The following is a 27,415-nucleotide window of genomic DNA, read 5'->3' as shown; positions in this document are numbered from 1 at the left end:
TTTCATCATGTCTTGATCAATGTTTTGGGCCTGCCTAAAAATATTTCAGTTTTACTGCCACCTCTGTGTCCCACCATGATTTGCAGTATTCCCCAAAGTTTATTTTCTCCTTGTCGTCCTATATTTCTGTATTTCTGCCAGGTAATGTCTTCCAAAATTAGTAGCATAGGTTTTTTCACACATATTTATTGGCTCTTTTCCCTTGAAAAGGGAAAGCTGTTCTCAATATAAGCTAGAGCCTTGGCAAGAAATAACAGAAGTGGAAATGTTTCCTGTATGGCAGCCTGTGGACCTTCCACCAGTGCACGTTTCTCACTTCTGCTTGGTATTTCATTAGATCAGGAGAGACATCTGGGATTAGTTATTGTGCATGTGAAGATTCTGCAAATGGCAAGGGCAAAGAGATGTTTAACTAAGGATTTGCCTACCCAGTGTGGATGTGCAATTCAAGGTATTTGGGTACACAACAAAGCTGTTCTTCACACAGTGGTGCTACAGCATAAAGGAATCATATGTGGTAAACCCCAGAGCTTTTAATCTTCACACCTGGTCTTAAAGGGTCTGAGAGGGTAAATGTGAGGTTTGAGAAAGTACCTGCTTAGGCTGGGGGAAGGAGCTGAACTTGATTTTTTTAATCATATCTGTTTGTCTGGGCCCACTTCTGAACTGTTTCACAACAATAATTCTAAGCTCTCCCATCTTGCCCACTGCTCTGCTTTAAGTTGTGCCAGAGTCCCAAGTTAATCATTCTATAAACTTGTTTTTCATCTGTTTCCACTGAATTCCTGGCATCTGCCTAGTTACAGAAGTAAGTCTGTTCCTGTGACCTGGCTGCTGAGTCTCTGCAGAAACGCTTTTACTGCTTCTGCACAGGAGACACTGCTATGTCCTAAACTCAGTTTTTCCCGAGACCCAATCCAAGCGCCTCTAAACCTGGCATCGTGTGGGCCCTATTTCAAGATTTTTCTATTTCTGTCTCAGTACTGCCTGGCTTACCTACTAAAACACTCTATGAAATATTGCATGGTTGGTTGAGGCAAAATCTGGCTTGTTGCTCTAGGAATAATACGAGGTAAATTATCCACAGTCCATTTTATTTGGTGAATTTGACTGTTTTCACAGCCTGTTCACTGCAGCTGTCTGCTGCAGAAAGGCAGCAAGCTTGTTGGACAGAGTGACTATAAAAATCAGGAAATCTTATTTCAGGCTGTAATTTTGTTTAATTTCCTGAGATCTAGAAAGCTGTATGTTTTCAAAAACATCTTTGTTCTGGAGCTCTAAGGCTGGATTTCCAAAGATTACCCATACAGAGTACTACCTGCATGAAAAAGGTTGGCAGGGCACTCAAATCCTGAAGCAAGGACAACATGATGGTCTGAAAATGTTTCATTGAGCAAAGTATTAATGACTTCACAGGCTTATGCCAGTTCTGTTAAGAATGTGCTTTTATATTCAAGCTGACCGAGACCGAAGTGTTCTGTGAATTTCAGTTATGCAGATTAAAGCAGTATTTGGCATCTGAAACTCAGTTAAAACTCAGTTAACTGGATTTTGCTGGCTTTAATGCTAAACTACTATGTCAAGAAAGATAATCAGCCTTTTATTTCAGTTTACAAGGAAGAAAAAAAGCTTGACATTTTGATACAAGTATATCTTGAAGGGTTTAGACATTATAAAAGATTTGGTGACCTGCTCTTTTAACCTCTTATAGTCATCAGATTTGAGAGGAAATTGCAGTCAAAAGTGAACATTTTAAAACTTGCTGATCTGAGTGGTCTAACAGTCAACCTGATTTTCCTCTTGCCATTCCTCTGTTTAGTTCTTCAGACCTGCAGGTGTTCAGTCCACTAAGGCTGCAGTGCAGAAAGGGGGAAAAGAGCTGCAGAACTAGGACAGACTTGGAGTATATTTAACAATGTTCTATTTCAATGTGACAACAGTTATCGAACACCTACAAGATTGCAAACTGTGATTCACTCAGAAGCTGATATAACTGATGTCACGTTGTATTAATAGCTACAGAATTGTAACTGCTTTTAGCAGTGAGATTCATTAACAGCCTCTACAAACACTCTTGACAATCAGTTGAAAACCTGAAAATATTAGGTGTATATAAAAATGGATTATGCCATAAAGGAACCTCCCTGTCCTGCCAAATGTGTTTACAGCAAGTTCTTGAGGGTATTATGCATAATGATTCCTCTTCATCACTTTCAGTAGGTCTTAGTGATAGCAAAAGGTGTTTGAGAGCTGATCCACACTCTAAATTAATTAGGAGCTGCTGATCTAATGGGGTTGCATGATGTGAGTGTATTTGGGGTTTATGGTGTGCATGGCATTTTTCTTGGCATGTGAAAACTGCACAACCTTCCCACATAGTGCTGATGATGTCTTGAAAGGTATTTGTTCCTTCACCTGTTCTAGCTGCACATTTGGGCTTCAGTGGGTGTGGCAAACCATGTCTAGACAGAACTCTTCATGGGGTACCAAGTGCAGGGAGTTCTGCTCCCCTCTGAGCCTTGCACAGTTTCCTTGGTGTGGGCTGATAGCTGTATCTGAGGAGATAGGCATGGAAGAGAAGGAAGTGTTCAGTTCTTCCTGTCCTTGAAAATACTGAATTAGTAGCTAATGTGATGGCATGTAATGGTGCTCTCCAGCCTCTGTTAGCTCAGCTTGGGCTGCATGAATTGGTTTCTCTTCCAGGCTCTTTGTAAACTTGTCTCTTCATTACATACATGTGGTTTTAAGGTTTGCATCCCCAGCATGACAGGTCAGGGCATGGTTGTAGAAGTGAAATGAAGACTGAGATTCAGGAGATGAAGTGTTCAGGGTGACATTTGCTCTGTGTCAAGTTGTGTAGTCAGGCTTGTCACTGGAAGTGAATGTGTGGACATATTAAGCTGGGCTGACATTTCCAGAACTCTGGGTATTTCTGACAGTTGTTCCATCACGAATGGCCACCTGCCTCCCTCAGTTCCATCTTTCCCATATATATCACAGTATCTCTCCTATTCCTTTTGGCCATGAATAAGTCCCTTATCTTAAAGTTTTCAGGTGATGTCGTCTGTCTCAGTCATCTGTCTCCAGGTTTTGGCATCTCTCATTTGGAGGTGACTTTAGTTTTGGTGGCCTGTGACTCTCAGGCTGTCACATGCAGACTTCTGGAGATGGAGTCTTCTGAGACTGGTAGGAAAGGTTGGCTCAGGACACAGCAAAATTGAAAATAACAGTCCTTTGAAAACAGTGCTGTCTGCCAAGGAAGCAAAAGTCCATATTTGAGAACATGGAAACCCTAGGCCTTTTTTTTCCTTTTGCAGTGTTCTTTTTTACAGGGTTGGAAGTCTTGGTTTTGTGTACATTGTTAAATGGTCATTTGCCCTTCCTCCCTAGAGTTACAGATGGCTGTCCAGATAGTAAATAATAAATCATCTTCCAGTAACACTGTTTATATTTTAAATATCTCAATAGCAAACGATTCATTGGGCACATAACACAGCAAGTGATCAAACCACGTCTGGCTCAACATGTCTGTTGAAACAGCCTATGACAGTTAAGGAGTGTAATTAGCAAGACACATAGAATGGGAATGAAAAAAGATGTGAATATAAGCAGAAGGATAAGAAAAGGATTAAGAAAGTAAATGACAAACCAGTAGTTAAATGGTGCATGATTAATGACTGTAGAAGTAAAAGGTTGACTAAATATTGTGACTCTGTAATGGCTGCCCCAAAGTAATAGAAAAATACTCTGTTCAAAAGAATCCAGACCTAGATTTCTATTGATGCATATGCTGACTCTGGGTTTAGACCTGTTTCTTAGACTTGGTTTAGGTGAGCATCCCCGGAGATGCTTTTGTGGTTGACTTGATGACCTGAGATTCCTCTTCCATCTTTAATATTGATGATCAGCATCAAGATATTACCACTCCATTGAATGGTGAATCCTCTTCTGAACTGTGGTACAGGTGGACTGTACTGGCAGTTTGCAGTGTGTCTGTAAAGCTGTTCTGAGGAAAATCGGGCTCCATGTTCAGTAACTCCCAGCTTACAGAGTTTAGCTTTGTCTCTGAGCACTAAGTTGCTTTGATTTCAATAATTCATCTCCCTCCAACTGCTTTATTGTCATTTGATTTATTAATGAGTTGGCTTGGGTACTGTCCTAGTGCTTTCTCCCAGCTAGGTGAAACGAAGCATTGTGCTAAGCACAGATTGTGGGAAAAGCACACCATTTCCCTGGAGCTGGACCCTGAGGAACAGCATGGTCAGACTGGATGTGCAAGAGCTGGAACTCCCAAACTATAACCTTGTTATCAATAGCTCTTCCCAACACTCATTCTTTCTCTCTCTTGTTGTGTGGGAGTCCAGGGCATTTCCCTGACTCCTTTGGGTATGCAAAACCCCCATGGCAGACCCCTCTGAGACCCCCAAATGGTGCCCAAGAGCTGCAGGGGCTGGATTTAGCTCCTTGGGAGAGTTTTCCAACACTGAGGGAAGAATTGCAAAACATGAAAGCTAGCAGAGTGTAAATTAGAATATTAGAATGTAGAATAAGTAGGTTTTTAGATTGTTTATATTAAGGGCCATGTGGTCAAGATGGAGGAACCTGGGTGTGGTGGGCCTCTTCTTCCTTCTTCTTCATGTCATCCATGTTGGGGAGGCATCCTGGGAACCACAGATTGGATGGGGAAAGAGCTGGACATTGTAAAGAGATTGCATGGCATTGGAAAAGGTCTGTAAACATTGTATACGTAGTTTTAGGTATAAAAGATTTGGCACAGCCCGCCTGGGGGCAGTTCTGTAATGGTCGCTCTGCAGAGCGGACCTGTGTCGGGCTGACTGAAACCTTTCAGAAGATAAGATAAATAAATAGCCTTGCAACAACACAAGGTCGTCTCAAGAAGCTTTCTTGCTGGGAACTCCGAGAGAAGCCAGACTCCTGACCACCTGCATGTCCTCTCTGAGGAGGTCTCACGCCTAGAGAGACCCTTGGGGTGGGACATTGTTGTAGAAGAACTTCAGGTCATGCTTTCTTTTTTCTAGGAGTGGATTGTGATGGTTAATTAGATAATGTTTGTAGAGCAGTGTACAAAACCTGCCAAGGGTCACTGTCCTCACTGGTATTATTAGAGCTGGAGGAAGATTGCCAGAAGGTATTGATTACTTGGTAAAAATAAACCCTTCAAACTTCTTTGGGTTTTATTTATTGCCGCTTTTTATCTCAGCATCCTGCAAACATTTCAGAGGGTGGATTTGTTTGCCAGAAGATCAAAACAAAATGTTGACAACTACTGGTGCCAATTTGTAGCCTCCTGTGTGGGCGACATCAGAGAAATTTGTGCAGTGCTCTGGAAAGTCTTTCGAGGCTTTGAATCCCCTTGGATCCTGGAACTGTTGTTTGAGCAAAGCATCCAAGTGTCCAGGTGGGATAGCACAGTGAGTATCAAGTACAGGAGAATCTCTTTGGGGCTTGCGAAACTGTATTATGTATAGAAGCTTGTATATACTTCCTGAAGCAGACATTTTAATTTGTTTAGTGAAGTCTGTCAATTAATTGAGTAAAGCTGACTTATGCAGTGAGTGCTGTTGAGAGTGCTGTCTGGCTTGTGGGAAAGGGCTCGGTGCCCTCTGTGTTTTCTAGTTCATCTATGAGCCATGGTTTTATACTTCTCACACACCTCACCATGGAAAACAAAATGTCACACTTTGAATTCATTAAGCAGCTGTGATTGTTGAGAGGGAAAGCTGTTCCATATGACAGTAAAATACGGGGAAAAGTCACTTATCCATAGCAGAAAATACATGGGAAAGACAAATATTGTGTAATGTTCAGAAGGGTCAAGTCATGCTTCATAAAGGGAAATTTCTAAAGAGGATGGATACAACAGGAGGACAATTCAATCAGGAATATTGCTTATGTGACAGGAGAATGTACTAGTCATTCATGGATCCAGAGGAATAGGATCCAGTAGTGACTTCAAATCAGGTGTGGCCTTGTGGTTTCTCTGACGAAAATGTGCAGTTTGAGCAGAAGTAAAATGTTACACTTTCTCCAAAACAGGCCAAGGACAAAGCATAGACTCCAAACATCCACACTTGTTCTGACCTAAAAATCACTTCAGCTGGGAGACTAAACCAGGAGGCTGCAAAGTGCTTTCTGTGCATGTGTCAGACCTGCAGATGGGTTTGCTTTGATTATCACAAGTGCCCTTCATGTTCATTCCAAACCATTAAGCTCCTTTGAATGAACATTTGGGTAAGTGAGAATTTTTTGAGTGGACTGACTGTCATTCAGCAATCTTAAGACCTGACTTAATGGAGCAAAGGGCACGTCTTGGCAAAGCTGGCCAGTGCTGCTTGAAGGTCCAGTGCTGGCCTGGCCTGGCCTGCCAACCTCAGGCACAGCGCACCTGCTGGAGGATGCACTGACCAGTGATGCTTTGGTAATCTTGAACAAGTACCAACCTCTTTCCTTTTAAAACTCAGGACAATTCACAAGCAAAAGAAGAGCAAGAACCATCAGCAGATGCTGTCAACTCACTCCCTCGGTTCTAGTCGCTCAGATTTGTTCCAGAAGTAACTGAAATGTGAGCAAGTCTTCCTGCTGCCTGCTGCATAAACTATGAGTGGAAGTGGCTTAAAAAAAGGATAGATGACAGAATTAGCATCTAGCTGTTTAGGTACATGGCTCGTGAAAGGGAAGAATGATGCTAGTTCTGGGAAGTGGCAAAGAGGTTTCTGTTACTCAGATTTCTGTTATTTCAGCATGTCACAGCCCATCAGTAACTTAAAGATGGAGAAAAAGCTATGGGAAATGGGATAGTAAATATCTGCCAGCACAATTTTAATGCTCCTTCAGTTGAGCTGTTTAAATGTAGTTTCCTGTTAGAGGAAACTACTGAATACGGATTTCAGTGCTTTTGCTGCTTGGTAGGTTCTCATATGGGCATTTCAAAATCATCCCTGATGGTCCAGACACACGTGGAGTTAGACATGAGCATGGTGAGTGAGAGGGAGCAGCAGGTACTATATAGGTGGGACAGGGCTTGCACAGACCATGCAGGGCACTCAGTTTGCACAAACTGTAGGGGAGGAGAACCTGAAAGCAGCTTAGGAAAGGGGTGGGAAACTACTGCAGTCTGAGTCTATGGCAAAAGGGAAGGAGTAAGGGATTTTTGTGTCTGTCAAGGTATCTGGGGAAAGTCAGGGAGATGGCAGGGTTTCTTAGGATGCTTCCTTAGGATGCTTTCTCTAGTCTTGAATTTTTTCCTCATTGATTTAATTCAATTTTCTTTTTGACCCCTCATAAATGTCCATGAGCACCCCAAAGTCCTGCAGTGAGGAGATACCCAGCAGTGCCACTGCCCCATTTGCGTCATGAGGATGTCTGCTAAAGTTGGCATGGTGAGTTCCTGGCTGTGGGTTGCCACAGAGCTGTGGCTGGGCAGACCCTAATTATAGCACATTGTGCTGGTTTAATGACAGTAATAGAAAGTCAATTTATAGGCAAGAGCAAATTGCCTTTTTATATGGGGAGGAGGATAATTCCTCCCATGTGTTGCATTATTAAATTTGTAATCTTCATTTCTAATGCTTTTCAAAAGTGAATATTAACAGAATCTAAAATGCAGCTCATAAATTTATAAGCTGCATTTTTTTCCCCCAAACTCTTCAAGTTCTATAATTTGTCTTAAAAAGTGAACTTCAGCAAGGTTAGGGTTTTTTTTTTTTCTTTTTTCACTTAAGTTAATAAATGAAAATCCCTTACTTGCTACCTACCTCTGGACAAGCTTAAAGGTTCTAAAGATACTGCATTTTAAATAGCAGAAATGGATATCTATTTCCATTCTTGCTGAGTGGAGAGTTCTGAGTTCAGACTTATTCCCTGGTGATAAAAGACACTGGAGAGTAAAAAATGACACGTTTTCATATGTCATTTGCTAGCAAGGAGGCTGTTGTGATGCTCTTTTTTGTTGCCAAGGAAACAGAGCCTTGAACTCCTGTCTCTGCAGGCAGGAGGAGGAGAAGGAAAGGATGTTATTTCACTCCTGAGCTCGATTTGTAATTGTAACTTGTGATCAGAGACTGTGAATGGGTTTGGACTGAGGGTCTCACCTTCAAGTTCACTTTCATAATTGTGTGTCCTACCTCCTTCTGTTTGTTTCCCTGTTGAAATGAGTGTGAAGGTGGAGCCTGGTGGGGTGGGTGGCTGGCACAGGTCACTGGCACAGTTACTGTACAGCAGAGTGAAACACAGTGCTCGGAGCACAGGCGGTGATGGGAGGGGATTGTACTTCTCTGACCATGCCAGTAACATCTTGAGAAATCCCAAGGCTTCCTTATGTCAGCCCAGTTGTTACATCTGAGAACAGAAACATGAAAGGTAGCTGCAGGTATCAGAAGGCAGGAAGTGACAGTGATGCAGGTGCTTTGTAAGTATGGTGTCCTCTCCTGACCTTCTTCCATTACTGTTGGACAGTTGTTGCCTGCACATTTTATAAAGAGATTTCCATCAAACTTTTTTTTGTGGTTACATTAAAAGTCTTTCTTCACTCACACACTGCCCTTTAATGCATGTTTGATCTCACTGAACTGCCAGTGTTGCCTACAAGGCTGATGCTGGCTGTATCACAATTCCTTCTTCATCTGTTCTCTTTGCTGCTCTTCTACTAGAGAGAGATTAGCAGGGTGCTCTAAAGCATTTTGTTCATCCTTGCTCCTTCTACAAAATTAGTTCAGAAGCATTTGATCATGGGATTTTGGTGAACTTTCTGCCAGGTACGTGCCATGGGGTAGCCATGCTGCAAACAGGCATTGCTTCTCAGGATGCTGCGCTGGTGTGTAGCTGTTGTTCACTGCGAGTGATTAATTCAAATTCCATCAATACAATATTGAACACTGGTGTGCCTCTTCTTCACAAAGGACTGATTCTTACTGCATCTTGTTGCTGATAATTGAGAAAACATGATTTTGGTGTTGTTACTAAGGTGTGTGTGAATCTCCTGTATTTATTAATCTGATGACTTCTCACTTCCATCCTCAGTAATCTGGAGCCAGACATGATATTTTGGTTGGTTTTCCACATTCTGCAGTATCTTTCAGCAGAGTTGAACATGTTATGTTTATTTTCTAGCTCTGGCCAAAGGGCTTTTTCTCCTCTATTGAAAGCTCAATACTCTGCATAGACAAATGGTGAACTGAATTTCCCAAAGGACTTCAAATAATCTGGGATGTTTTTCTATCTGAGTGCTGCTTTTGTGCATGCAGCAAGCAGATGGAGGAGGCAGTTATGTGTCTGCCATGTTCGTCTGTGGGAGAGTGTATCGCTCAGATGAGAGCCTGCATGTGTCTCTTCAGGGTTTGGGCTGTGAAAATTTTGCCTGAATATTTTTTCTTAGGTGTCTGCTAGTTAAATTGCAGCGCCTCTGTTTTTGGTATTGGATGATGTTTTCCATGTGTAACGGCCTGACTTGTCCCCAGTTGAAGATATTTATGATGCATGATTGGCAGGGCTGTTTGCAGTGATACAAACTCACTTTAATTTCTTAGTCACTGTGAATGACTTAGCATCATAAGGAGCTGTTACTCCTGTCCTGCTTCTGGGCATTGAAGCCTGACCTTTCCTTCCAGCTGTCATGAGATATCTGCAATGAAATTACTGCAGTCATGAAAGGCAGGGTGCTCTCCTTTCACTCCACCCAAGCAGTACTCGGCACTTGATCCAGAACCTAGATCCTGGAAAGGGATCTATGTGAGAAAGGCAGTGTGAGTGCAGTGGATCCAGTTGCAGTCTTTTGGGAAATGCAGTCACTCTCTTAGCTCTCCCTTCAGCACCACAGGTGTGCTATAAACAGAGGGTTTTGCACAGTTCTTGGTACCATTTGGGAAGAAAAGGGTTCCCTTTAGTGCACCTGTGGTGGGCTGTGGTACTTGCCTGGCACAACAGATGCTCCATAGCCATAGTCCTGTCACAGGATATCTCCATGTGAGTCAAAGCAATATGTAGAATTAGAGGCGAAGAACATGCTGGCTTGCTTCCTCTAGCATTTGCTACAGGTATTCCATGAAAACACTTTGGTGAAGCCTGACATATGTAGTTGTAACATCTGGTGAGATTGTCTGGAATTAGGAACTCAATGCCTGAAATTGTTTAACTTCTCTGGAAACCAGATCGTCGGTTCCCCCCTCTCTGTTTCCACAGTAGATCAAATAATTGCTTCCAAATGGACATAAGTTATTAAGCAGTGTTTATAACTAAAGTCAACTCCTGTGAATTTGATCATTCATTTCCTTAAGGAAAATATGATGAAGTAATTATAATCCAAGCTAAACACAAATCAAATGCTGTTCTAAACACAATTCTGCACCAGGATTCTATTTTATGAATGACTCCAGGGTTCTGTGGCTTTGAACCTGTTAAGGAAATGGGGCTGTGTTTTTAATTGTATTTGTAGCGAGTGAACAAAAGATTGCATGACTCATTCATTGTGCCAAGACTGTTGCTCTCTACGCTCACACACACGTGGTTTCAACAAAGCTGCTCGCTCCTGAAAGAGCATCAATAGGACACAGGAAAAGGGAGGAAATCTCATTATAAATACGCATTTGTCACTGCTTCCTCTGAATTTTGTCTGTACCAAAACAAAACTTTACCTGCTGTCTAGTAGCTGTGATTTTGAGGGAGGCAAATATTTCTTCAAGGCTTAAACTGATGTCTTGACCCTCTTCCCATCATTATAGCAGATACTTTCTAGTTTGAGCCAAATTTGGGGGAGGCGTCTAAGATGTGCAGAGTCAAAAAACGCTGGAAAAGATAGCTCTGGGTAGAGAGACATAAACTAGTGCCCCTGGAAGAAAAGGCCTGATACATAATCTCAGTTTAAAATTCACCTTGTGGATAAAAGCAGACCGCTGGAGCTGAGCATCTGGAGGGACAGAAATGTGTGTCAGCACCTCTGGGAGGTTTTGGTGGCTTCAGGAGGCTCATGACCAGGAGGAAAGCACAGCTTGCAAACAGGTTGCTGAAGTTACTTTGCCCCTGCTTGCTTCCCAAAAGTTGCCAGGTGAAGAGCTAAAAGGGCACAGCAGCTTCATGCAAAGTTTCTTGGCTTAGTGAAGTGTGGGCAGGGCAGCTCTTTCATCTCATGTAATCCTTCTCTACAATGGCTCTTTCTAGTAGCTTTATTTTTGTGAATTCACCTCACTTTTTTGATTTTTTTTCCAAATCAAGAGGTTTTCTGCAGCTCAGGCTCATTCATATTTCAGAACCTGAACTTAAGTAACATCCTCACTTATTAATAGTGTGGGATGGATGGCAGAATTAGGACATTTGGTTGCTCTGATTCAACTCTCTTGTAATTAAGTAGAGAGCCTCACCTGGCCTTCACAACTTATGTTGGTGTAGCTGGAGGACTTCCAGCCACGGGGACACAAATTGGCTCAACCTCTAATTCTCCTTGTGAATTAACAAGAAGAAAGCCCTGCGATGGTGCTGGCCCACTAACCAGCCACTCACCTTTCTACTTCAGTGTTTTCCAGATACTCATATCTTGATGGCTGGCAAAGTTCTAAGAGTTTAGAACTGAGAACATGTAGAACACCACTGGTTGTTGATTCTATGTAGGACACATCCCTCAGCTTTCTAGGGAGTGAATATTACAGTGTAGTAATTTAAATAAATCAGTTAAATTAATTGCATGTCTCAAATGTACATGTTCTCTGAGCCCATCAGCTAAATTTTCCTTGACTTGGTACATACTTGGACTACAGACCTGCAGGGTTTCCTAGGTGGGCTGATGTCAGAGGGGAGTTTAACTCTTGGTAAGACTTAAAACCCAAAATCTAAGAAGGGGAAAGATTGAATCCCCTAACTGCCATGCAGTGAGAATTCGTGTATATCTGTGGTTTATTGCACTGTAAATACCATAGTAAGATTACATTTTTAAGTCATCACCCCTTGCAAATGAAGAAGGATGAAGAGGGATGTGGGATGTGTCTGTCCCACACAACTGGAGCAGCATCTGCAGTTCTGTGCATGTCTATCCCAGGAGACCTGAGCTACAGACAGGGCAGTGTTCAGGTTTCATTGCTAGGCTGCTGCAGAAATATTACAGCAGTGAATTTTCTGGATGGCTATGGACATTTCTTTTAATCAGACTCTACTGCAAAGCCTGGCAGATTGGGGGAAGAGAAGGGGGCAGTGTGTTCCATTTTCTTATAAAAATAAAAATGCAAAAGCAGCCATCAGATGAAGCTATTTAGATCCTGCTGCTGCAAACAAAATAGAGACATGGAAAGAATTCTGAAGAGCTGGGTCTAGCTTCAAAGTAGTTCCCATGAAATACTCTGAAAGAACCAAACATTTTTGTTAGTGTTATGCTACTGCAACTTTTTTATAGTGAAAAGCTAAGCAATTTTTTATGTTAGTCAAAAACTTCATTTGAAAGTCATTGACAGTGGAACATACGTGTTTACCTTTTTGGCTGTTGGCTTTCTCTCATTTGACAGGGAAGGAAAAAATCTCAAAGTGATTTTCCTGGCTACATGTTTGTTGCAGAATTTTTTCTTTAGACACTTCCATATGAAAATTTTGGCCGTTACATTTTATTTCTATAGGTGAATTATCAAAAAGGCCAAAATTAAAAATAGCATAATGGGAACTATTTGGTTTTAACCTCAAAAGGAGGAGGAAAACTATGTTTAAAACAGGAAAATGGAGTTCATGAAGAAAGGAAGAAAAATTGATGCTCTACCCATGCCAAACTACAAGAGATGATAACATCTGGTGGGGTGAAATAGCTTAGGCCAGCATGGAGGGAAAAATTCTGCTTTAAGTGTCTGAGGAGTCGGGGTTTGGCCTGGGTTGTGGGGAACTAGGGAAGGCAGGCTCAGAAGGCTGTTCATTAAAATAACCCTGTGAATGATTTTTGGTCCTCTCCTGATGGTGAAGGGGGAAGAAAAGAGAGCCTCTGGGTTCAGGGGGAGTTGGTTTGACATCCACACCTCTGGGCATGGGTGTCAGCACAGGTGTGGGTGAGGACAGGCCAGTCTGAGCTCCAGGATGACAGGAAGCTTTTCTGTGCTAAAATACCCTTGTGGATCAGGAGCAGTGGGGTGGACTGGGGCTGTGCTGCAGTGGGAATTTGGAGGTGTCTCATTGGCATTTCCAGAGGTTTCCATCCAAGGCAAGGTGTCCTGAATGCTCTGCATTCAGCTGGAGTTGGTAGATGTAACAGCAATGCAAGTAGTTGCTAATTTTACTATTTTTCTGGCTCTCACAATAGGAGTTGCTTGAAATTTCCTAACCCTGTGAATGTACCTAACCTCCACAGATTAATAATTAACATGTTGAAATATTTTTTTCCATCCCATAAAGATTCTGTGCTTAATTTGGAAAGAAAGGGTGTGATTTTGTTGGTGTCTGAAACTGGGGCAAAGGGAACGAAGCATACAGCCTGATTAGTGCCCCTGCTTATCCCCAGCCATTTTCTGTCATTCTGGTGGATTACTGAGGCTGTGATGATAGTCTGGCATGTTCTGGAGCACAGTACAAACTGCCTCTCTTTAGGTGCTAATAATTCACACTCCATTAGGATGTTGATGTAGGGAATGCTTGGCAGGATGTCAGGGCTTGCCAGGCATGATGAGATTGAGTTCACCTTGTTAAACTGCATTCTGATGGGACAATCCAGTATTTATATTTTTTTTTTCCTCACCAGAAGCAGCCCCTTAGGAGAGCATCAGGACTTGCTCTGAACAGAGACAGCCCTGTAAAGGGGCCTGTGCTGCCCACCCTGGCAGCCAACAGCTCAGCGTGTGCCAGCCTGTCACAGGTGTTGGGTATTCATGCAAGGCTGTGGGAAGACTTCTCTTTTTCTCCTTTGAAGCTGAACAATGGAATTTTTATTCATCTCAGAACTGATTCATGACACACAAGTCTTAGTACATGTCATGGGGAATCAGCATCTGACTAAACAGGAATCTTTTTTTTTTTTTTTTTTTTTTTTTTTTTTAAACACTCCAGGAACAACAATGCAGTGACAAAGTTTCAAGTGGAGAAGTTAATGTACTGGCTCTTTTCTCAGAGTACCTGAAAATAGGTAGGAGGTGAAGTGGTCAGTGCTTTAGCAGTCTGGGGTGCTGAGCTGAGACTCCCACTGCTGCTTTTTGCCCACAGACCTGCCAAAGACCAGTTGTTGGACTTGGGGACTATCCTTCCCTCAGCAGATGATATTATCCAAATGGATGATTGATGTTTTCCCTTGTTTTTAGCCCCAAACTGATCTGCTTCATCTTTTCTCAGGGGCAGATCTTCATGGGGAAGAAAGCTAGTAAAAACTCTTAGGGTCAAAAGCAAAGAGTGAGGTTACTGGCTGTGGAAAATGAAAGGGCTTGTGAGCCCATGTTTGAGCCAAGGGTAGAGCAGGCAGATTCAGCATGAACTGAAAGGAGATAGCTCAGGGCAAATCTCTGCAGGCAATTGTGTCCTGTCCTGTCTCTGCTTTCTATGTGATCTATAACGTGCTCTGAAGGCTTCCTTGACTCTGCCAGATGGATTTTTCTGTGTTCCCTTGCTGCAGTTGTCAGTTCTTCATGCTTCAGAAGTGCAGGTTTGTATTTTGGAGCAAAGCAGGCGATTCACAAGCTGAGGAGCTCAGGTGTGAATCCAGAGAGCAGAGTCTGCCCAGGTTGATGCCCTGTAGCATGTTTGCCTGGGAATTGTTCCATACTGCTACACTTGGCTAAAAAAAGCAGTGGGGATGCAACCTCTTCACTCAAGCTTGGACTAACTTTCTTGGAAAATTAAAAATGTTATATTTTCCAGGGCTTTAGAATAGAAACAAATGAAAGTAAGCATCCAACTGATTTCCCTTCTTGATTTTCCTCCTGACACCTCAAGCTGAAGTTTATGAAAGGATAATAGCTGCCCACACTGTTTTGCCAGACCCCTGGTGTCTTGGGTGGCCCCTGTTGGTGCTGTGTGTCCATGTGCTTTGGGTGCCACTGTGCTCTGTGCTTAGAAGGGGTTGGGTAATTTAGGAGCCAGGCTGACTGAGTTGAAATTCAGTCAATGCCTAATCTCAGGGCTAAATCAATACCAATTAATTCTAAAGTACAGGAGGGTCTGTAGCACATATATCATGATGGTTTCTATTTGTGATGATAGCAAACTGCGAAGGAGGAGAAAATTGAAAACAAAGTGGAAAAGAGAAAGATGGGTGGACAGAAAGGAAGTGACAAGAGAGGAGACAGTGTAGGGGTAACAGTGAGAACGGCATGTTGCATGTTTTGTCTCTCAGAATAAAATCAATAAACATCTATCGTAGAGTAATTCTGTGTAGGAGTAATAATTATATAATCATGACCTTGTGATGAGCTATTGCAGGACTCACATAGATTTTTCAAGACTTGCTGGCCTCTGAGCATGGAGAGCCCTGTCAGTAGCAGAGAGGAAGAGCTTTGAAGAGTTGTGTGTGGGAATGATGTAGAAGAGGATAGGAGAAGTGCTCACTCTTTCCTTGGGGAAGAGAAGGGAGCAGCACGGCTCTTATTTTTACCATCCCCATGATTTCAGGCAAATCCAGTTTCTGGTGGCAGCTCTTCCACAGGAGTAGCATTGTCTTTGAGAAGAGCTGCCTCTTTTGTGGGTGTCACGGTGTGACTTGGGTTTGCCAACCTTAATATATATTTTTTTAGCGAAAGGACCCAGGAGTAGAGACAAGGCAGGCTCTAAACTTAAAAAGGTACAAGAAGAAATTTATTAATAACACAAAAAAAATCAGAATAAGATTCCTAGATTGTTCCCTCCTCCCCTTCATTCCACATTTCTTACCAACAAACATACAGAGAACACTTCAGTCAGTTAAACATCCAAATAATCAGTTAAGTTTACTTAAGAGAGAAAAGTCTCATTTTTACTTATGGCTTAGGGGGTGTCTTTACCTTCACAATCCACATCCGCCTGGGAAAATATTGCAGATTATGACTTTCCTCCCGTTTTTTCACAGTCTTTCCAGAGCTGTGCTATGGGTTATGTTAAACAATTGAGGTACTATTTTTAAAGGCAGGCTGCTGAAAAACAAAATTCTCTTCATCTCATTCTCTATCAAATGTCTCTGTTCATATTCCAGTCCCAGAACAGAGAGAGCTCCATTTCCCCAAGGCAAAAAGTCTTCTTCTCAAGCATCCAAACCTCCCCAAGTATATTTCACAGTTTAAAGGAATTTTAGTGAAGTCACAATCCCCTTAGCCCACAAAAAAGGTTTTTAGCTACTTATTCGTTGCATCTTTTCAATCTCTTCCCACCAGGAACTTTATCTTCATTCCGCTGACCTTTGTAGTTTCCATGCTTCATTTCTTCTCATTTAGGAAAGCTTAGGAGATTGAGGATCTTATCCAGGCATAAAGAAGTTAAAATTGTATCCAGATCGTGAAGAAACATGGGCAGCTGGAGGCCTCTTCTCAGAACAAGGAGGGAAGGGGGAAGGGAGAGCCTTTGGTGGCTCCCCGATCCCCCCCGCTCGGCCACGCCACGTGCAGAGTCGAGCCCGGGCCGCGCGGGGCCGCCCGGAGCTATGCGGTCGGGGAGTATTTGGGGGGGGGGGGGGGGGGGGCGGCGGCGGCGGGGGCCGGGACCATGCGGCCGGGCCGGGCCCCCCACCAAGCCGGGGCCGGGGTCCCAAGCCGGGCCCCCCGCAGAGCCGGGCTGCCGAGCCAGGCCCAGCCCCAGGCCGAGCCCGGAGCCGGGCGGGGGCCCCAGCCAGGGACCCCCACACCTCCGGAGGCCAGAAGCCGAAAAAGAGCAGAGAACCCGATCCACTGTGATTTGTGAAAGCGATTTAACTTTTCATTGGTTTCCCGAGCTGTACATCACCAGATCAGCTCTCCGATTGGTGCCAGCAGCTCACAGGGGAAGCTCCAAGACGGAAGAGCCCCTCCCACTCCCCAGCCTCATGGAGGCTGCTCTGAGGTGAATCCGCCCCTCCCCCCAAGCACATGAAACCAACACAGTGGGTGACAGCTGAAAGTTTAATTAAGGGAAACTCCAAAAGATGCTCTGCTCTGCATAGGACACCTGCATGCTCCCCTTGCTCCTCTTTGTTGTTACTGGGCAGTCTGGAAGGAAATTTTGGTTGGCTGGTCTAACATCACTCAAACATGAGGGGAAACATGATAATGAGACCTAATTAATAATGAACAAAATTATGGAATATAATTAATATCAATCAAGAAGAATGTAGAGAAAATGGGTCTTGTGATAATTTTTTTTCCTCCAAGTTTTAGAAGACAGATGTCTGGGTAAATATAATAAGTATGCTAGGGTTTTGTCCTAGAACAACATGACCCTAAAAATGTGGTTGTGATAAATGGATTAAAAACTTGTTTCACATATCAAAAAGCAGTTGTCAAAGGAAAGCCTCCAAGGCAGGAGGGGCTCTCTTGAAGGCCTGGTGGTGCTCAGTGTTTTCAATTGATTTGAAGCAAGGATGAGTTTAAACCTCATTTAATTCACAGGCCATGTGGACATTAGAAACAGAGTAAATAGTATTGAAGGGTGGGTGAGCTGTATAATGCTGTCTGGGGTTTTGCTTGCTTTCTCTTCAAATAAAATTAGTTTTTTTACATGTTTTTTAATATAATGTTCTGCAAGATCATACCAGCAGAACAGGCAAGGGACTGCACAGCCTCCAGGTGAGGTGTGATGTGACCAGGAGCTTACTGTGGTCTTGGGAGATGCCAGCAGAAGTAGTGAAGATGAGACTACAATTACCTCTATGTGCGTTTCTGCACTAAAATGCAAGCTTCAGTTCTGTTCTCAAAAGAGTGTTTAAAACATCGGGAGGTTGTTAGAAAGATTGAAGGCCAGGAGAAAAAAAAAAGTCAGAGCATGAGAGACAGAGAGATTTCAGTCTGTTTAACTTGTCAAAATAAGATTGAGAGATAATTCATCTGCACTGCAGAAAAGTCTTTATAGTGAGAACGCAAAGCAGCTCTTGGGGTGGAGCAGGGCACTAAAAAAACCTGATGTGTGGGAGGCTGAAACCAGGCAAGCTTAAGCCACATCTCTAAATGTCAGGTAGTAAAATAAACTGTGCAGGCAAATGGAGATTCTTCATCTCTCAGTATCTTCAAACCTAGAGTGGATAGTGCTTTAGAAGATATTCTTTAGCCAAACATAAATTGTTTGGCTGAGCAGAGCAAAATCGAAGCACCTGTCAACACTAGGAACTTGGCAGAGTGACTGCTGGGCCCTTCTGGTTGTTGGCATCAGCAAGGTTCTGTGTATCTTCATCCTGGGTATTTGACCAAAACATTTCTTCTTCCCAAGGTCATCCTGAAGTAAAATCCTCTCTTAGTGATGTGTTGTGCTGCAGGCTTGACTGACTGCTTAACCTCTGTTATTTGCTGCTTAATTGGAAGAGATGCAGGGAATAAACCTGGTGATGCTGCAGAAAACGTCGATACTGCTCTTACTTGTTTCAGATACCACTGACAAATTAAGACAAATGATTTTTTCAGGCAACACCCACATAGATGCATATAATTTACCTTCTGATTGGCAAAGGTGTCAAGGCACAAAGATTTCAGGAAGGGGAGAAGGCACAGCCCCTATGCCATGCTCCACACTGACCAGAGAAGGTTAATGGTAGGTGACTGCTGCTTGTGAAAAATTTTTGGCTCACAGATAAGAAGTGCAATGTCATCCATATTTATTTCCTTTCCAGGTGTGCTATCCCTGATCTGTACCCCTCCCAGCTGATGGGGGTGAATAGTTAGAAACCTATACCTCTTTTCTGATGGCATCTCTGGTGCTTGTGGTGATCTCTTACCCTGTTTCAGTCATGCCTGTGGCTGCTGTGGTTTGGGAGCTTGCCTTTTTGGCAAAACAAATTATTCCCCTTCTGTTCAAAGGAAACTTTCAGCTAAAAGAGTCTGTAGAGGGAGAAAGGTTGGAGAAACCTATCTCCAGAATGAGAGATCATTTGTAAGATGCAGGAGCTGCTGTGCATCTCTGTCTGGAAGAAGAGGAAGGAACAAAGGATTTTTGTTCTTTATTCCCATTGTCTTGTTTTACAGAGATTTTTGATTAAGCTTTTGCCATTTTTTCCTTTCCCTTTTTATTTTTTTTAATTTTTTTTTTAATTATTACTCTGTAAAAGCAGTCAGGACTACTGGAAAATGACCTACCCAGCAGTGGAAAGCTGTGCATGTGGTGCTCTACAGCTGAACTTGCCCAGTGCCAGCTAAATCTCTGGTACAGTGCCCTGGTGCACCTGCAGTGCTGCCTTTCCTTGCCTTTGGGCCCTTCTGCTTTATTTCCTTGGCTTTCAGTCAGGAGATGGTTGATAGAATAGAGCAAGCACCTTGTCTTGCTCCAAACCCTTGCTCTGTCCCAAGCCTCTTGTTTGTTGCGAGCTGTGGATGAACAGTCTTTTGAGTGTCTCCAGGCACATCTCATTAGATTAGGGAAAGGAGAGATTTTTTAAACCGATGTTGCCTGGCTGGGCAGTGGGGCATTTTTAATTTGTTTCCTACATTTGTCATTTGATGCTTTGACTCAGGCTGCCAGCAGAGCTCTTGAGAGGACTAAGCTCAAAGGGCAGGAGGATGAGTGTTCTGAGTGCACACATGAAGGAGGGATGGGCACTGGTGCGTGTGGATGACTCAGAGATTGTTTGTGGAGGCGAATGCAAGATGAATGAAATCAAGTCTGCCCCCATGGCTGTGGGCTGTGCCCTCAAAGGAGCCTACAAACCCCATCAGAGGCTCCAGTGAGCTGCACAAGGCTAAAGAGGGTGCATCAAAGGGAGCTGCTCTGCACTGGTTGGGAGAATAGGCACGGCCATTTCACCAAGCTTCGCTTTTGTTGATGCCCATATTGTTATTCTTGCCTGAAGATTTGGATTTTGAAAGCACATGAGAAATATGTTTTACATTTGTGTAACTTCCTGATTTATACAATGTGCTTCATGCATTACTCTAGGCACACAAACAGTACAAACTGTAGTTAATGTTAACCCAGAATGTGCACATTGGATCCCCTTAGCTCACAGGGACATGTGTACACAGGCTGCACCATATGTGGGGACAGCAGCTGGTACAGAGCCCTGAGGCCAGTGCGTTTACCCAGTTGGAAATCTCATGATAGTTGAGGAAAAGGTATTTTACAGCTTTATTTATAGGAGAATTTTTGTCTTTGTATTTCTATGTAGATATAATTGGAGAAGTTGTATAGGAAGTGTTTCTGATATCTTACCGATTTTTTTTTCTGAAGTTCCTCTTCACAGCAAGATCTAAAGAAAAGTATTTTAGGTCAAGCAGACTGCTACAAATAACAATGTATTTTAGGCAGGTTATTACAGATACCCTCATATTTCCAAAGTAGTTCAGAAAGTGATTAATGAGAAGTTCCACCTGAATATGAGGAAAAACTTCTTCACTGTGTGGGTGCACTAGAACAGGTTGCCCAGAAAGTGGTGGAGTGTCCCTCATTGGAGATATTCCGGAACCGTCTTGATGCAATCCTGAGCCGTGTGCTCTAGGATGACCCTGTTTCAGCAGGGAGGATGGATCAGATGACCCACTGTGGTCCCTTCCAACCTTACCCATCCTGTGATTCTTTGAAAGATTTGCTTTCTTTGATGTTTGGTGATCCTGAGTTCTCCAAACTCAGTAGCTGGGTCATTTCTCCTCTTGAGGTGGTACTCAAAAAGCTGGAAGGTTTCTGGGAGCCCTGTGGGTCAGAGGTTTGTTGCCTGAATCCAGGGTAATGACTGGGCATCTTTAGAGGATTTAGATAATTTTGCTTTGTTCTGAAAACTTGTAGCAGATGTGTTTTAGGATGAGTGCACTATGTGGGATGAAATCTGGAGCTTCCTAATGCCAGTTACAGCAATTAATAGTAATGGCATTCATTACATAATGAGGTTTGTTCTGAGAAACAGACTGCTTGAGATGGAGGATGAAAATAGCAGCTGTTAATTTCAGAGGGCTGAGCCTCTGAAGACTGCACCCAGGAGGAACCAGAACCTACTTAATTCCCTCTGTGCTGTGGCTGAGGGCATCTACCGAGGGGAGTAGTCCTCTCCAGGGCTTTCCACTGCTGGTGCCTTCCTGGTGCCACCAGGGAACATTTTGGCTGTGCCCAGCTATTCCCCTGTGGCCAGTCTGGGAGGGCTCCTGCTTTCACAGCACCTCTGGTGCTGCCCGGCCTTTTCCTCCCCTCTGCTCACTTGGTGACCACCAGGACTTCTCACTCTTTGTGCTGCTCCACACCACCTGAGGCAGCAACATGGGATTTGGGAAAGGCTTGGAGGCATCAGGCTGTAGACCTCAGCTGTGCCTGTGTTCCCTGACTGGGCAGCTCTGGGTGTAGCCAGCTGGTGTGGCAGCCTGTTTAGTGGATAATTAATTAGTACAAATGGTTGGAGTAGGTAGGGAGGGTGTGCATGGTCTGAGTACCTGCTGGGCCTGGCACAGTGGGGCAGTGAGTGTGTTCCAGAGGTGGCTCAGGAGCTGCTAATGAAGCAGGGCTGAGTAAGGAAAATGTTGTGTGACAGATGCCAGGCTGGCTTCCAAAGGACCTCCTCTGCTTCTCCTTGGCTCTGTCAGTGCAGGAGGCTCTGGGAATAGAGGCTGACTGCCTTTTCTCCCCTTGTATTCCTAGATGGTGATGGTCGGAGACTGAAAGGAGCCATCCAGAGGAGCACAGAAACTGGCCTGGCTGTGGAAATGCCCAGCAGGACCGTCCGTCAAGCCAGCCACGAGTCCATCGAAGACAGCATGAACAGCTATGGATCAGAGGGAAAGTAAGTCATCAAAAGGGAGCTGGGTAATTACTCATGGGATGCACTGTTCGTGTTCCTATTAATTTTCCTCCTGCATGATGGACGATGTGTTTTCTGACTTGTCTGTGTTGCAGGTGTACTGCCCATCCAATTAGAGCAGATCTCTCTGCATAGCTGGCACATACTTGACTGTTTATATACTTTTTTTAGTGTCCTCATTACTCTGAGCTGAAGCAGATACCCATTACTTTTAACCACTTTGCCTTTGGATGAGTAATTCAGGGTAACTAGCAGAGGCTCATTACTGCTTGTAAATTAAAAGCCAGTAGTTTTTAATATTGCACAATAGTTGTCCATTTCTGCTGTTTCAAAATAGCCCTTTCATTTGGGGCAGGGGGAAGTTTCAAGGTGCTGAAAAGGGTGAAAGTAATAAAATACATCATAGCATAGCAAAATTCTGATATCAAAATATGGATTTGGTATCTGAGTGTACCTCAATAAAAAACTTTATTTTATTTCATCTGGGTTACAGTGTCCTAAAATAATGTGTTTCAGGAAAGATTTTTGACCCCAAGAGAAACTACAACACAATTGCATTTAGACTTTATACCAGAATGCAAAGCAGGGGATCTTTAGGCCAGAACTTTGGAACCTGACTTGTCTCCAGTTCTGGTTTTTGTATTTCCATTACTTGAAGCCATATATGGAAATTTAATAATTTTACTTAAGATGACTGTTCATGGGAATTTTTGGAAGCAAAAAACTCACAGTATTTGAAGAAGGCAATACATACCATCCGATTTTTTGCTTTCTAGGTGTGACACCAGAATGTTTCTGTATCTGCAAGGTGTTCTGGTTAAGGCAAGGACCACACTTGGCATCACTCTGCATGCTCTCTCTAATCCTGTGTGATAGTCCAAGTGTACTGTACAGCTAAAGCACTGATATAGTCCAAAGGCACTCTCAATTAATGTGATTCTGGTGTTAAATAAGTAACAGGCTGTAAATTAAGAGAGACTTTCTTTAGCTTTAGAAGTAGGCTAATCCTGGAAAGGCATCATAGATCTGTGCTGAAGGTTCAAAATAGTAATGAGGCACAGACTGTGATAGCAATCTTGTCACTCCAAAGCTATGATGTATCTTATCTCTTCTGTGAGCTGCTGTCTCCAGGGAAATATTCCTGCTATACCAGCACAGTCTTGTGCCTTGGAGTTCTGCCTCCACTACTAGAAGCAGAGGATTAGTGATGAAATTCAGTCCCTGGGCAGTGAGGAGCAAGAATCTTTCATGCAGAGCAAAATTCTTTCCTTTTAATATTTACGTAGCTCCTGGGAAGGGGTGTAATTCCCTGAATGGTCTGTGTCCTCTCAATGCATACACCAGCAGAGGGGGAGTATTTCTGCCAACAGAATACTGCACCCCTACAAGTGCTGTCTCACCCTGGAGGCAGGTGACATGTAGCTATCACTCGACAGAAAAAGGAAAAGCCTGTCTTGCAGTCCAATTGCCTTTATTAGAACATGCTTAACGTTTGGTATTCCAACCTTGAATGCTGCCAGAACATCCTTGCCAGCACCTTGGCCAGGGATGGGGTGGTCCCTTCTCTTCTCTGAAATTGTGATTAAGTGGCTCCTGGATGCTTTGTTCCTAGGTGGGATAATTAATCTTTTCTGGGAACCCGATGGGAATTGCAGCTATCTGTCTGAGCCACAAGTGATAAGCAAACAGGGCTGAGAGTACAAAGAGCTAAGAGGGCTCAATTCTCTTGAAACATGGTGGGAGGGGAGTTTCTCTGCTTTCTTTTTCTGCAGCAAATAATGGAATTGTTTGGGGAATAGCTCTGAGGAACAGAAATGTGTTCTCCTAAATCAGATTTCTCTTGACCTCTCTCATTTGCTGTAGCTGTCTTCCCAGAGAGGCTGAATGAAGATTCGTATGTCTCTGTTAGCTGTGGCGAGTTGATTTTCTTTCTAATAAAAGCTGGGTTTGTGACTGGTGCAGATACTCCCAGGTCAGAGAGTTTTCACCAGTGACTGTCAAACCCCTGTTTATCAGCTAGGCAATGCTGTTCTGGTTCTTTCCACCCATGCATCCCTTTGGTGTGTTCACACCTGGAAGAAGATGGATTCAAAACCTCTCAACTTCCTTGTGTTTTTAAAATTCTTGTCGGTTTAAGGACTAAAGGGACAACTTCCAAAGATGGCATGCTAAATTGATCAAAGATTTGGTGAAACTTTGCTGCAGCATGCCTAAATACTTCCCTCAGCCATACAAACTGCTTTTTTTAAAGTGTTGCTCACTGACTGCTTTTTCATGTTTGTTGCAGGGAGTTGGTGGCAGCTGCCACAGCTGCTCTGTGCTAGTGCAAGGTATCAAAGTCAAAGAATATTCTGAAGTGCATGGTTTTAAGCAATGCTGCTTTCATGTGACCTCCAGAGTGCATAAAATCCAGATTTTTTTCATGGGGAGGCTTATAATGCAGGGGTATACCTCTGAGGTATGCTGTACCTTCTTTTGAATATTCCCTTTACCTGAAGATGAAGTATACTGGAGACTAGCTGGATTAAATTATGGATCTCCTGGAACTAATGCTCATACAGCATGCCAGGAAACACTGACATTGTCAACACACTGCTTCATGTAAATTTTTGCCAGACAAAAAATCCTCCAACCTTCTTATCCAGATTTTCTATTGCACAGTGGTTGTGTGCTAGTATAGGAAATTAATATAATGAACCTCAAGGTGAGACTTTGTAGAAGAAGAAGTAGATACTGACTCTGAACAAAACTGTTTTCAGTTGTTCCTATGTCCAGGTTTCATTCCCTCATGCTCTCACCAACCCATGCAGGCACCAAGCCTCGTGAATCCAGGTGCTGGAGCCAGGCTGGGTATGTGCTCCAGGAAGAACAAGGGGCACAATCTGTCAAGCCCTTGCTGTGTCTGCTGAGTTGTTCCTCTCAACACACTGGCTCTTAGACTGCTTTTTTTACACTTTCTAGGACTTACCTGCTGTTTTGGAGTGATCTTTCATCTCTGGGTCTTGGTCTTTTTCATATCTGTAGATCTCAAGCAGCACTGCCACCTTTTTGTTCCCTTTTTTTTGGATCTTTATGGCTACAGTCTGCCCTCAGACAGAGTATGGAAGTCCTGTGCTCTCTAACCTTGTTGTCTGTCCTTCCCCTGTCACTGGAGAGCAAATCTGCTTCAGGTTGGTTGTGCTTTCACATACACAGATGTTTCCATTCATAATTCATCCGGAACAATCTTAGCACTGGTTGCAAATCTCTGCAGCAGTGAATGTTTTCTTCTATGTCTATAATTAAAGATTTGCTTGAGAAAGCAGTTGCCCACTGTAGTAAGTGCCTATGGGGTAGTCTCAGGACACCAGGATTGCTTCAAGGATACAATTCCGAATATAGGAATAACTCACAAACAACCCTGTGAGATTCAGCAGAATCTCAGCTCCATCCTGGCTCTTGCATGATCTACATCTTGTTTTGGCTGGGTTTTGCTGCAGCTGCACGAGACCATGTACAGCATTCAAAAAAGCAGTAGATTCTGGACTTGCGTGTAACTTGTTCCTGCCAAACACTTTTCTTCCTGAAAATGGAGCAGAAAGATAAAAATGGACCTGGAACTAAAGCCTGCTAGCTGCCATAGTGCCTAGTGAGTGGTACTCATAGTGTTTTTGTTCTTGCTGGCTACTGCTGAGATTATTAAGTTCTGGAGAGATCGGGTGATTTTTACCATAGAAAAGCACAGCAGTGATGACTCACAAGGACTTGGAGGATTGTTCTTGTATTATCTGAGATGAGTGTGCAAGTCCAGCAAGGAATCATCTTGTTGTTAGCTGTTGGAGGTTGAGTGTTTTCCTATTACTGTGTCAATTTAAAGAATTTTTCCCATTATCATGCCAATGGAGCTGGCCGGTTACACCGAGGATCTTTGATGACTCTGGACAAAAGGAGTGGGTGGGAGCTGGGCTTGAGGAGGGGCTCTCGTGCTTCCGGAGGGGACTCGTGTTTCCGGCGAGCTGGGAGGAGGAGCCCCCCGGTCTTAGAGCCACGCGGCCGAAGGCAGGAGAGCCAGACCCTCTGCCATCACCTGCCCTGCATCTGCCCTGCTACAGCCTCCAGTCTCTGCGGACACAGCGAATCACCCAGACACAAATGGTGAGCGAGGAGCTGCCCGCTCCAGCCCGCTCCCACCCGAGACCAGCGCGGCCGCGGCCGCCCCTTCCCACCTCCGCTCCCGCCGAGAGAGAGCGTGCCCACAGCTAAAGAAAGGACTGGAACCGAGTTATCTGTTCTGTTCTGTTAGTAATTTTAACAACTGCTGTTGATATATTAGTAAAAGAGCTGTTATTCCTACCCCCTTGTCTCTGCCTCAGAGTCCTTGATTCAAACGTTTATAATATTTGGGGGGGAGTGGAATTCAGGTCTCTGTTTCAAAGGAAAACTTCTGCCTTTCTTGGCAGACACCTGTCCTTCAAACCAGGACATTAGCCATGTCACCTCTCTTCTCCATGGTGAGGGCAGTGCTGCCTGAGCTCTGCCCTGTTGTGCCCCAGGCAGGAGGCAGGATGCAGCCTGGTACAAGTGCCACCAGCACGGGCATCTCACACCTCTTGGCTTCCTTCTGTCTCTGGTACCAGTTCTCCTGCTGGGCTGGTGTGAGCCAACACTGGGACATAGGCTGGGGGAGCAGCCTGCCCTTCTCTGCTTCACTGTGGAACAATAAGTGACAAGAGAAAATACTAGCCTGGGTTGTGACCACATGGCCACGTGAAAATTTACTTCCCTTCACCAGAAATTATCCATCAGCATTCAGGAATGACCAAAAGACTTGATTCCTGAATGTCCCATTCTGGAGATTCATGTTGCAGCTATTCCCTGAATGTTTCTTTTTTGATTTCCAAAGCCAGGAGACTTCTAGACACTTTTATAACAGGTTATCTTAAGGCCTCTTTTATCCAAGTCCTTTTAAAAAAAGTAATTAAATGTTAATATCAGTTCAGGCTGTAAGAAATTGGTGTCTTTTGAGATGGAAACTAGGAAAGGCATGGAGATTATTTCTGTAATGTATCAAGAAATTCCTCAGCCTGTTTAGTGACAGCACATCCTTTTGTTCTGGCAAAGCTTGACCAGCACAGCTTGGAAAGGATGTGACTTTGAGACCTGTAATTACAGCAGGAAATACAGTGAATCCCATCTTCAGCAACCTCTTGGGAACAGACAGAATTGCTCACTGAAGACAGGTAGCTATCTTTTATTCAGTGCATCTGAGATGACTAGTGATTGCTGAAAATGGAGCTAGCCTGGCAAGGTGGGGAAGGGAGTGGGGGAGGTCTTTGTACAGAATTCACTGCGTAGTTTTTATAGCACTGTTTCAGTGGCAGAATTCATACAGCAGAAGGAATGGGATACGCGAGCTGAGTACAGTGTGTTACAGCACATAAGACAGCACGTCACAGTGCTAAAAATGCTACTGAAGGTGGAGTGGCCCAGAGAGAAACAGAGCTTGTTGAGAGGCAGAGTTGGAGATCTTGCCTGGCACAGGAGAGGTGTGCAGTTGGTGGGGTTAGGGTTTGGGTCCTGCAGGGATAGATTCTCATGGAAAGCCATCCCAGC

The 27,415-nt window shown here is 43.7% G+C and overlaps 1 protein-coding gene across 1 annotated transcript in view; it reads left to right on the top strand.

Annotated features, from left to right (window-relative positions):
• RIMS4 (regulating synaptic membrane exocytosis 4) overlaps positions 1-27,415 on the top strand; it is a 57,790-nt gene that overhangs the window by 11,397 nt on the left and 18,978 nt on the right. The window contains exon 2 of the mRNA XM_056507631.1: positions 21,664-21,805. Within this exon, the coding sequence (XP_056363606.1) occupies positions 21,664-21,805 (142 nt within the window). The remainder of the gene's footprint in view (positions 1-21,663; positions 21,806-27,415) is intronic.

Source organism: Oenanthe melanoleuca, chromosome 20 (assembly GCF_029582105.1).
Source record: "Oenanthe melanoleuca isolate GR-GAL-2019-014 chromosome 20, OMel1.0, whole genome shotgun sequence".
Classification (NCBI taxonomy): domain Eukaryota; kingdom Metazoa; phylum Chordata; class Aves; order Passeriformes; family Muscicapidae; genus Oenanthe; species Oenanthe melanoleuca.
Note: the sequence above shows the minus strand (reverse complement) of the source record. Positions and strands in the feature narration are given on the sequence as shown.